The sequence below is a fragment of the Cryptomeria japonica genome, chromosome 4 (genome assembly GCF_030272615.1).
Source record: "Cryptomeria japonica chromosome 4, Sugi_1.0, whole genome shotgun sequence".
In the NCBI taxonomy this organism is placed as follows: Eukaryota; Viridiplantae; Streptophyta; class Pinopsida; order Cupressales; family Cupressaceae; genus Cryptomeria; species Cryptomeria japonica.
This window is the reverse complement of record NC_081408.1, coordinates 189171095-189183626: the sequence shown is the minus strand read 5'-3', so window position 1 is coordinate 189183626 and position 12532 is coordinate 189171095. Positions and strand designations below refer to the sequence as shown.

General features: G+C 32.8%; 1 protein-coding gene across 1 annotated transcript; it reads left to right on the top strand.

Moving 5' to 3' along the window:
- Positions 1–358: 358 nt before the first annotated feature.
- On the top strand, positions 359–11903 carry LOC131027790 (probable nucleoredoxin 1). The gene is made up of 2 exons (XM_057957878.2): positions 359–523; positions 11025–11903. The coding sequence occupies exons 1-2, from the start codon at positions 437–439 to the stop codon at positions 11667–11669; spliced, it is 732 nt and encodes a 243-aa protein (XP_057813861.2). The 5' UTR covers positions 359–436; the 3' UTR covers positions 11670–11903.
- The last annotated feature ends 629 nt before the right edge of the window (positions 11904–12532 follow it).

Below are 12532 nucleotides of genomic sequence, written 5' to 3'. Positions count from 1 at the left end.
AATCACCATCTATTTGTCGCTTTGAGAATATTTTTCCAGCGGGCACCTGCGAATAAACTGAATAAAGTGACTATGGGCTTTGACACGGGGGAAATATAATTGCAACACGTACTTCATTATTCATTCAGAAATTTGATGCATGTAAATTATTATCCTCTTTGATTGGGAAATGCGGTATTTTAGATTTAAATAGTGTTACATTTCCAAGAGATGTCGTGGAGATCAAAGCCAACCAGGACAAACAAAATTGCAAAGAAAACAAGGAAGGCGATGGGAACTTTGTCCTCAAAAAATTTAAAAAACTCTTTTTATCTATGTTCTTTCTTAGGCTGCTGCATCATAGAAGGGAGGATAAGATTGTTCATAACATATTGAAAAGTTTTGAAGCATAAGAAATTGTTTTGTTTAGAAGCAGGAAGCATTCAAATTGTATACAATGGCCAACATCGAAACCCAACAGAGCCTGAGTTCTCTGCTGTGCACTGACGAAAGAGATTTCTTGATCAGAAACAATGGAGACCAGGTGTGATTTTTACCATTTGGGGGTGTTTTTATTTGCTAATTCACCATGTTCTTCTGATTCATAGCTTCCTTATACTTATCTTTCTCTCCATTTTTTTTGAATTTGGAATACGTTACCTTTCTCCTGTGTGCATGTGGATAGACAAAATTATGTGTATTTAGATCAAATTTGTTATTGGGTATGCAAAAACTATTTTCTTTTAAGATTAAAAGAGCTATGTGGTAGACACTTTTCTGTTCTGATAGATTAGATATTCTCTTTGTTATTCTGTGTAGAAAAGCATTTTCATTCATGGAATTTGCTACTGTGTATTAGATTAAATTTGATATTAACATTTATTATTGGGTTTAGTGTATCATGTTGTTTTAGATTAAATTTGTTATTGTACAACGCAATATTGTCGTTAGATTGAATTGTTAATGCTGGATCAGTAAAATGTGTTTTTAAAGAAGTGTGGGTTGGTATTTTCTATCCATTCATATTTATGACCTTTGTTCTATTAGAAGTGTATACAGAGGATAATTAAGGCTTTGAAATCATTTTTCTGTATAAAGATGAAGACAAGCAATGAGGAATTATTTGAAGAGTATCACAAGATCATGCCATGGCTTGCCTTATCATTGTTAGATACACAAGCTAAAGGTGAGCTATGTTAGGCCTTTGATGTCAAAGTTTTTGGGCTAGCAATGACAACTATTAGTATTGATTGTGTAAGTCAATAGATAAGATTGTGTTTTCTTTTTCATCTTGTTGGTGGGCTCCTTGTAGAGGGTCAACTCTAAAGCTTAGAAAATTATATAAGAAATTAAACAGTAGTAGTGAGGACTTTGAGATTATGTTGATCTCTAGTGAATAAAATAAATAGTCCTATGGGTGCTGATTCTAATTGAGAGATACTAAAATATTAACCTCGAAGAACATGTCACATTTAATGATCAAATAGATCACGTAATCTTGATTAGAGCCAACTCACAAGAATAGAACCAGCTCATAAGACTAGATACAATGACCTTTACACTTCAAGGTTTGCAAGGCTTAGGATGGTGTTCCCTTTACATCTTTCAAGGCATTTAACTACAATGACAAAAATATATAATAAACAAAGACTAAATCTTAAATTGTATAGAATAAATCAAATTATTTGTCACTAATTGTATAGACGACCATTTTGAATTTTCCTTGGCCCAATTAGATTCGTTGCTCGTGGAGGCTGAATCTGGGTTGGATTGTTGGGGGTGTTCCTGCGGTTGGTGTTATATTCTTTCCCTTGCATGAATTGTCTCCTATATGGGTAGTGCTCATGCTTTGCACCGTCTGATATTTGCAGTTTCTGTTCTGCGGTATTCTCTGTTGAGCCAGAGAGCTTCCTTTTTATGTTGTGCTTCATTGCTAGTGATGTGGGTGTCTGCTGGCTGTTCTCTATTGTTGGTTGTGTTCTGGAGGTGGCCCTTTTTGGTGGAGCATTGACGCTTTTGGTCTCTCTGGCCCTGGAGGTTTCTTCGTTGAAGGCATCTTCTGGCATTGGCTTTTCTTTCTATTGAGCTAGGCATTCTCTTCTTCCTGTGTTGATGTTTTTTGAGTGCAGAGATCATGGTGTTGGTTATGTGTCTTCTACTTCTTGTGTTGTGGGTGCCCTCTTTGTTTGTCGGTTCAACACCTTTGCTCTATTTTTTTTGGTTCCTGGTTGGTTTTCGTGGGTGGGGATCTCCTTTCTCTCCTTCCTGGTTGTTTTTCGTGCGTGGGAGTTGCAGATTTGATGATTTTCTGGGCTACAATTCCTAAGCATGTGGAGGTTTCTTATTTTTTATTTTTGGTCTTGTTTTTTCTTAGTGTGTTTTTCTTTGCTGGCCTTTCTTGGGTGCTCTATTTTGGGCCTGCCTCATGTTCGGTGGAAGATGATTTTTGCAGGTAGGAACTACAAAAGTTATAAATTATATTAAATTATATATTTACTAAAATAATCTTTGCTTAATTACTTCTTAAGGTTTATATGTTCTACCATGAGCAACAGAGTTAAATTTTAGAGTTAATGCAAACTCAAATGTAAATCCTTAGAGCCTATCTAGATGGCTGGATATAACTTACTATAGTATTGAATATCTTATAATCTTAAAATGAGACAACTTGTGCTTTCTAAATATATTATTTTATAATCCATTACTAATCTACAACATCTTATTTATTGTGCTAAAAATATTAAAATAAATTATCATGTATTAACTTTCAATTTCTTTTTTACATTTTTCAATGACAATACTCAAGAATACGACCCTTTATGTTGACACCTTAAAATATGTTCCACAAAGAAAAATATTGATTATAAACCCGAGAGAATAAAAGATAAAGATTTAGAAGGGGACGTAGATTATTCTAGACCTAAAATCATGTTATTTATAATCCTTTAAACTTCAAATCATAATTAACTTCTCTATAATTATGAAACATGAAACCACAAGGTACAACACACACAATAACACCATATTTATGTGGAAAACCCAAGAAGGGAAAACCAATGGTGAGAATTGCATTCACAATATGAATATCTTATTAGATATTTTTATGCACAAGGCCAAGGAAGCTCACTGCATGTGATTGGACTTGCAAAACTAAGGCACACAACCTTAGGGAAAGATACAAAGAACTTACATTATTGATACACACAATCTTAGGGCAAGAAACAAAGGTTGCACAAGCTACCAAAAGGATTCACTGTCTTCTGGTAGGTATAGAGAAATAATGAATTAAATTAATAATGGATGAAATAATAAGGACTTGAGAGGAGATCACACTTGGAGAGAGTCATGATGACTTCGTTGTCATGGAGGAGCACTCTCATTTGCCACTCTCGGTTTACTTAGTGGTTTACTACTTGAGAGGTATTGCTCATTTTTTTAAAGGTGCATTATGTTTATGGTTTATCTTGCATAGATATGGATCTCAAGATATGGATATATGGTTATCTCTTTTTTCATTTGAGTTGATAATATGATATCAATATGAGGATATTGGGAAATTATTTATTGGACTTTTTTGCATTATTTGAAATGGTTATTATGAGTTTGATCTAATTGGACATGAAAGGTTTACATTTGTGTTGGCATTATTACATGATACATATGCTGTGTTTAGTCTAAGAGATTGAATGATTTTTGGTGTTGTTATGTCTTTTCATTTGGGGTACTTTGGAGGAAACCATAATTGACACAATGTCACTTCATTAAGGTGTTGGTAGAAGGATAGGTTATGGTTTACAATTTTTTTTTGGTCATTATATTGTTTCTTCTATGAGATTCATGATTATATAAATTTGGGAGGATAGTGACTTATTTTGAGAAAGTATGTAGCTATTTGGGTTACATGTGTGAATCTTTGTGATTGTTCTTGGTATTTCATGTTATGATTACTTATCACACCTTGATACGAGCATTGATTGGTAGACTTAATATTATTTTGATCTTATTTATAGATTTGATATTACCCATGTAGTGGGAGTTCCTAGATATGTATGTTCTTCATTGAAAATTTGGTAAGGGAGATCCATTGCGGTTTATGGGTTAATATGTAATTGGAAAGATTTATTAATGTTAATTATATCTAGGAGGTATAGATGAATGGATGTATTGGCATGTTTTATGGATGTCATTTTTCAATCATGTGGGCTTTTTGACTTATGATAGAAACTTGGAGCCCTTTTATCATATTGGATTTGATGCTTGTGTTTTTGGATTGGTGTATTTTCACCTTGGATTGTTCCTTTTACTTCATAGGTGGCATGTTGAAGGATGAGAGGGTTCCATATTTGAGATGGTGGTCACATGGTTCTATTGTAGGTATCTTGATTTATCATGAGATCATGGTAGAGATTCATGTGGTTACATGTATGGTTATGATGATTTAATTCATTGGTTAACCCTTATGCAATATATACAACAATCGAGAGAATATTGGGATAATGTGTTGTACACCTTGAATAATGTTTATAATGTTTATTATAATATTATTTGTGTGGTGTAACCAGGGGAGCCTAGATAGATGTGCATCACTAGGAGTTAACATTCATGGAGTTATTATTTTTTAATAATAAGTAAAAAAGACCTATTTACCACACATGAAACACTGAGGTTCCCTTTTACTAGTTTTCCAATGCATGGAAAGAGTGCCCTCTTAATCAAATGGCATATTAATCATATTCGAGTCTCTACTAAAAAAAATAAGTAGTAGAAGGTATTTAATTGGTGATCTAGTACCACAAGGAAGATCTTTTGACAACATCATTAGAATCATAAGCATTAATATCTCCAAAATAATGATTTTTCACATGGAAGAGGGTCCAAATCACCAACTTGGTGGGTCACATATATGATCAACCAAATGTGTGTGTCACTTAGAAGACAAAATTGGCAAACCCTGCATGATTTGGATAATGATTTCTAAAGAAGAAAAAATTAGTTCACCAAATAGCATGATAAGCAACATAAAGCTTTAAAATAGTGACCCTAACTTCATGCAAGCAAAGACACCCAGATCTACAAATATTTGATGGCAATCTCCCACAACATACTTATTTGGGATTTCATTAAGACCTTAAATTTTCTAGGAGATAAATTTAAATAATAAGAAGAAAAGGTCATATCATCACTATCTAACTCATCGAGTGTGGAATAAAAATTTCACAAAAAAATTATGTTGAGAATAACTACGCAATTGAATATCAATAATTTCATCCTTATTTTCTCTATAATATATTTTTATTTTTATAGACATCTCAATGGAATGTGAGACTAATTTATTACCATTAGAAAAGAATATAAAATAGGTTTCAATGAAGGCATTTTAGATTTAGGCCAATTGGATGTCTCACAGTTAGAGAAATCCACATTTTTCCTTATATCTAGAGGGTTTGAATATGCACTTTATTAAAATTCAATAGCTTGAGCTCTTTCATCATTATTTTCTCTATAATATATTTTTCTTTTTATAGACATCTCAATGGAATGTGAGACTAATTTATTACCATTAGAAAAGAATATAAAATAGGTTTCAATGAAGGCGTTCTAGATTTAGGCTAATTGGATGTCTCGCAGTTAGAGAAATCCACATTTTTCCTTATATCTAGAGGGTTTGAATATGCACTTTATAAAAATTCAATAGCTTGAGCTCTTTCATCATAGGTGTTTTAGTTATTTTAATGGCTTTTGATCATAGACCACCCTTCATCATTTTTAGGTGGATCCCTAGAAGGCTCACAAAAAGGATTATTATGAAGAGAGATTATGGGAAAATCCCTAATTTTATGGTCAGATGATTTACAATTGAAATAAGTGTGTGAAAAATATATATTATTGATAGAGTAGGAACTATGCAAATATCTAATTTAATATCCATATTTTCATTTAAATATTTAGTGAAGTTACCCTCAAAACATACACACTTTTGAGGATGATCAGAGAAGAATTATCATTACCAACATAAATGACTTTATCGAGAGAACCAACAATAATAGGTAATAAATTCTAGAATGATAATGAGAAACCTAGGAATTATATCAAATTCAACACCCAAAGAGCCTTTTAATTAGAGACCATAAAGTCTCAAGTCAAAATTTCAAAAATGGGAAAAGACAAATTGACAAACTAAGGGCCATGTTGAAGAATGACTTCTACATGTATAACTTGAAAAAAATGAAATAGAAAAAATCCCTTAGTGATGTTTTGAATGGAACTAAGATAGATCCTATGCAAGACCCAGTTCTTGTCAACCCAATTCTTAGAATTCTTTCAAGGAGATTTCTTTAAAAATTTAACCTAATAAAAAATCATTCTAAATCTATTTATAGAAACTCTCAAACTTTGGTATGGTAAAAACAAAATTCAGAGGAAGATCATAGTTCATTTTTTGTTTAAATCTTTGAGAACAAAATTTTGGGGGTACTTGTTTGGTGGAACCCTCATTTAGATCTATCAAACCTTTAACTCTAGTATAAAATAATAGGCATTTAATGTTTGTGGCCTTGAGACTTAGAATAAATATGAAAAAGTGTACAATTTTGTCTGCTAGAGGCATTATATTGTATTGAAATAACAATAACATAGGCAAATGATAAAACCCTTCTAGAACTAAAAATAAATCACAATAAAGTTAGTACTCGATATTAGATATCTATATGCAAATGACATGTATAATTATAGTAGAATGGTCAATGAATATTTACAAGCCAAAAATAATCTACCAATATAAGGAACTAGTAATCAATCAGATGACATAGAGGAAAATATAACTTAAAGGAAAGTTGTAACCATTAGTAAGTCAACAATGAAACATAATAAATAATGACATAGACAAAGGAAAATTTGTTCTATTTAGACAATGCATGTACACCAATGAAATTGAAAAAGGAAATAAATGTTAACAGAAAAATATATGGAAAGGAACAAAACATTGAACCATGATATGAAGGTTGACACAAGCACCTTTAAATTCACAATAAAAAATTTCTTAGGTCATATGTGTATAGTTCTCTCAAAAAATATTGCAAAAAATACCATGGTTTTATTTTCCTTACAAAGAATAATTATTCATGAATTTATTGGGATACTTTAATGTTGAAGGCATCCCAACCTTTATTGTTCTTGGTCTAGATGATAAAATAGTACACTAATAAGTCATAGAGTTGGTTATAGAATTTGCTGTTGAATATTATCCATTTACAAAGAAGAAATTAGATGGAGTTCAAGCTCAAGAGATAGCTAGATGTGTTGCACAAAGCTTGTAATCTCCACTAGCCTTTTATGAGCATAATTTTCTTATCACAAACAGTGGTGGAAAGGTAAGTAACTAAAATATTGAACCCTTAATCACTAGTTTTGACTTATAATATGTGTGTTAAAAAATAGAAAAATATTTAATCACACAATATAAAAAAAATTGTCATCTAAAGTCATATATCTATCTATGTTTATTAAATATTTAAAAAATATTTAGATCCATAAATTTAATTGAGGTAAAAACTATTTAAGCTATCTGGTTTCAATTATTAGGATTAGAGCAATATATCATCAGGTTATTGTGAGTGAAATTGAAGATTATAAATCCCATAACATTGAGAGGATAAATTACTAATAGATGAATATATATAATGAGTGGGGAAGAAGCTTCCTACAAATTGTTCAATTTATTTAAACAAAATACACTTGGCTTATATGTACAAAGAGCCAATTATGTATCCACAAAATCATAGGATAAAAATCTTGTCAATTTTTTGTTTAAACCATAGATCATGGAAGTAAAGTCATGAATAAAAACTAACAAGCTATATACCTATAGAGAACACAATGGAGAAATAGTAAATCATAGAAGGAATGAATAGTGTGTAGATAGCTAAGAAAAATAATCTAAAATATCTACTAATTTGATTATAACACCATCTAAAATCATTGTCATGAAAATAAAATAAAAATGTATAGGAATAAGAGGAATGCTAGTACGAGATTCTCAAATAAAAGAGCTATTTATTCTATGAAAAATTAAATCATAATTATTTGAAAGTGACAATAACCAGAAAATTTACTCTAGAAAAAGAATCATGATCTTCTACAAGGACCAACATCACACATTACTCTAATAAGAATCATCCATTCTAAAGGCAGGATCTTAACGAGTGATAGATTGGTCTCCTTGGTCATTTGTTAGGCTTTCAAATGTGTTTTATGTGATAAATCTCTAGGAACTATGGATCATTTGGTTATTGATTGTGATTTTGCCCATAGTTGTTGAATTTGGTTATGTGGGAAACTTAGGTGGTTTAGTCCTCTCCCCTCTAAGTTACAAGATCTTTTTGAATCTTCACCAAAATTGTATTATAACTCCTTTGTTTCTTGTCTTTAGGAAGTTGCCCCTTCTATTCTAATTTGGAACTTTTGGTGGGCTAGAAATAAGATTATATTCAGACAGCAAAGTGCTAAGTTCGAAGACACCATTCATAATATTGAGAAAGCTATTGCAGAAGCTATGTGTGCTTACACATCTAAACATAAACATGTCAAATCAGGCTTCACTTCATGGGATGATTGTGTGCTCAAGGAATGGAAGAGAATTACGCTCCTTTTTAAAGGTAGTCTTTTTAATATTGGTCTTTCAAAGGTGAATAGGAATGATGTCAAATGGGAGCCGTCTGATTTTGGCTTCAAAAAATTGAATTTTGATGATGCACCTAAAGGTAACTATGGAGTCTTTGAGATTGGTTGCATTTTGAGAGACCATATGGGGGGATGTTCTGTATGCAGGAGCTACTAGATTACCAAATGGGTCTAATAATGTTGTTGAATTAATTTTATCAAATTTCCACAATTCATAATCAAATCATTAAGTTGCTTCTGGATTTGACTGTGTCTATCTTTTTTTCTTAATGTTGTTGAAGCTAATGCCTTACTGCTTGACATTCGTTTTGTTCTCAAATTAGTGTTTAAAAATGTGGTGACTGAGGGGGATTCTCTCAATATTATCTCATGTTTAAATAGGTGGGATGCTTCAAACTAGAAAATAATAGGTGGGCTCTCTGTTTCATCGTTTGCATAACTACAAAGTTAAACATTGTTATAGGGAAGAAAATGTCATGGCAAACATGTTGGCTAATAGAGGATGTCCACTTGACTCGGAAGAAGTAGTTTTTAATAGAGATGATTTTTTTTTTAAATGTTGAGTTAGCATGGGGGACTTCAAATGATATTCCGCTTTAGTTTTCGCATGTGTGATGGCGGATGGATTTGCAGATTATTTATTGTTTAAAGTGGTGGCTTCAGCATGCACATGCCTCTTCCAAGTTGGTTTTCGAAGGCCGAGAATTCCTACAGGATCTTTTAAGGTAGGTTAGATTGGATTGACATGTGGCTTTTTCCGTTTTCGTCTTTTAAGGTAGGTTATATTATATTGGGTTGTGCTGTGGGGTGGTATGGATTATAAACCCCACAACTTAAGGATTGCCATTGCTCTCAAAGGGTGGGAATTTCCCACTTCAGGTTTGTTTTCTGCAGAGCAGTTGAAGACCATTTTCAAATGGGAATGTCCAAGGGTATTAAGTGTTATTATCACAATTGTTGGGGAGGACTTGCTATATCCCAGAGCGCCATGCATACTATTTCCCTCTCAGGTTCTCTCTGTTTTCATTTCTAACTGTTTTGAAATGATTCAGAATTATTGTTCGTTACTTCAAATTGTTCTGAATTTTGTCAAGGAAGATATTATTGCTAATGGGGAATTGGAGAGAGCAGTAAAGAAGTATGATTTGTTTGAGTAGGCAGTGGTATTAAATTTTCTTCATTCCTACATTAGTATCTAATAAACCTATTTGTTATAGGTAGCTCCCATCATCTAGATAAAATGTGCCATAAAATACATTTTATGAGAGTGTGAAAAATGTAAACTATATATAATCAAACACTGCAAACTATTTGTCATATAGAATCATGTCCCATGTAAGAGACACACTTATCTACATATCTTATCTATTTAAAGATCTTTCATTAGATCTATAAATATAATTAAGATAAAACCTATTTAACTTTTCCAATTTCACATATTTATTTATATTTAATTTCACCTGCAGATGTCTTTGACAGCTAGATCATCGTAGAGAAACCAGAACACCGAAACACTAAGAATTACAAAGATGCATCATATAAGTAGATTTCAATGCAGGGTTTCACCATACAACTATCCTTTTAAAGTCCACATGATTCTGTTATGAAACTCCGAAATAAGAAACTTAAATAGCTGTAGCTTTAACATTGGTCTACACTAGCCAATAGCTTATTAGGTTTGGCCTGACACAGAACCTGATCAACTAGCCACCCATGTTCTTCCCATCACATGAAGGGCCCTCCATAACCTCAATACATTGTACTAAACTTAGTGAAAATACCACATTTAACATTGTGGGTTTAGGACGTAAAACGCAACAGTTCTGTTGTCATAGCAACAACTTTTATATTCCAAGAATATATTTCGATACAACGGTCCTAATCTTTTTCCTCCCAATAGTCGTGTCTTCTTCTAGATTCCATTTTTCCCTTCCAACGTTTCAATTCTCCTTCCAGAGTTTTAGTTTCCAGTATTTGGAGTCTACTTCCATACTTCTCGTTTCCCTCACAATACTTCTACTCTGCTTTAACAATCTGCTTTTACTTTCGAACGAGTCTGAAGCAGAGAACCTTAAGCTTTGCAAGGAAAAAGTTTAAAACAGGTGTATCCAGATATAATCTTGAAATGTTTACACATGGAAATCTCAAGTCATTAAATTTTATATTTACTTTAAGGTGACGCAGTTTGTCATCTTTCTGATCAAGCAGCTTCACCTCTATAAACATTAATGCTGTAATAAGTTTCGATGCCCATCAAGAGATATAGCTGTAACTAACCCTTTCCATTTTTATGGGTGCAAGCCACTGATATGTGTGTTAGCAGAGCAATAAATGAGATGATCATTCTTGACTTGATTCTGCTGCAGGTGCCAGTATCTGAGCTGACAGGCAAGATGGTTGGTTTATATTTTTCTGCTCATTGGTGCCCACCATGCCGAGCATTCACCCCAAAGCTTATACAAGTATACAATGAGCTCAAGCAAAATGGGGAATCCCTTGAGATTGTTTTCCTCTCTAGTGACAGAAACCAACAAGGTTTTGAAGAATACTATGCAAGCATGCCATGGTTAGCTCTTCCATTTGGAGACAAAGTCAAGAAGGATCTAAGCCAGTACTTCCAAATCAGAGGAATTCCATCATTGATCATGATTGGCCCTGATGGCAAAACTGTGAGAAAAGATGGCGCAACCATCGTTCGTGTCCATGGGGCCAAGGCTTATCCCTTTACTGATGCTTGCGTTGCAGTGCTGAACAAAGAATTGGAAGCAGCAGTGGAGAAATATCCAAAACAAACAAAGCATGAGCTGCACGAACATTCTCTGGAATTGACTCGGAGGAAGCAATACATGTGTAATGGGTGTGAGGATGCTGGGTGTAGTTGGTCTTACTACTGCCAAGGATGTGATTTTGATCTTCATCCAGATTGTGCTTTGAAGGATAAGCACTCTGATGGAAATGAGAACAAGGCAGGAGAAGTCATATGTGAAGGAGATGCTTTTCGAAGGGTTTAAGCAGGCATGAAAGTAAGGTTTTCAGAGGGTTTTCTTAAATAGGCTTCTCAATAAAGTATATGGAAGATTATATACCTGCACTTTGGACATAATATCTTTTTTCCTCTGTTGTAGCGCACAATATCTTATGACCGGACGCTTATTTGATCTCTCCCTCTCTCTGGTTGCATATGCAAGCTTTTTATGAGCTAAAACTTGTTTAGCATTTTTATGATCTCAACATATCATATGGAACAGTGTATTTGGCCACTAAATCTATTTCAATTAGTATTGGATGTTTATGTCGAATCTTTGGTGTTTTAAGTATTATTTGTGGTTTTTAACATGCAAATAATTTTCAGCTTGGGAATTTCAGTAAGAATACACACCCTTAAATCAGGGATGACAGGTTTATCATTTATGGAATTTAGAAAAAGAGTGTTTCTGTCAAGCATAACTATAAATTTGGCATTTGGTGTAGTCTAGTTTATGATAGCATGATGTTATCAACATTTCAAAAAAAAGTCAGTCGATGATCCTCGATACGTGGTTTAAATGAGGCAAATTGACTGCATTCATATAATCTCAATTCTATATAGCAGGTAATTTAAGGTGTGGTAGGAAATTGTATTTGGCAAGTAAGAAGCTGTGGAAACCCTTTCGCGAAGTTGTCTAACAATTGTTCATTATATATAATTTTTTAAATGTTATTTTCAGATCAGTTTTATAATTATGTTATAGATGAGGGGATCCTTTCTAAAATGAATAATTTTGTGTATAGAATCTTATAAGATCGTTAGCATCGTTTTATATTACCTCTCATAATCATTTTTACATGTAAATAGTCATCATTATTTATTGCTGCTATTTATTAAATATGTAAA

Coding starts and splice junctions, on each gene's coding strand:
- LOC131027790 (XM_057957878.2), top strand. CDS start 437: ATGGCCAACATCGAAACCCAACAGAGCCTGAGTTCTCTGCTGTGCACT. Junction 524..11,024: donor TCAGAAACAATGGAGACCAG/GTGTGATTTTTA, acceptor ATTCTGCTGCAG/GTGCCAGTATCTGAGCTGAC.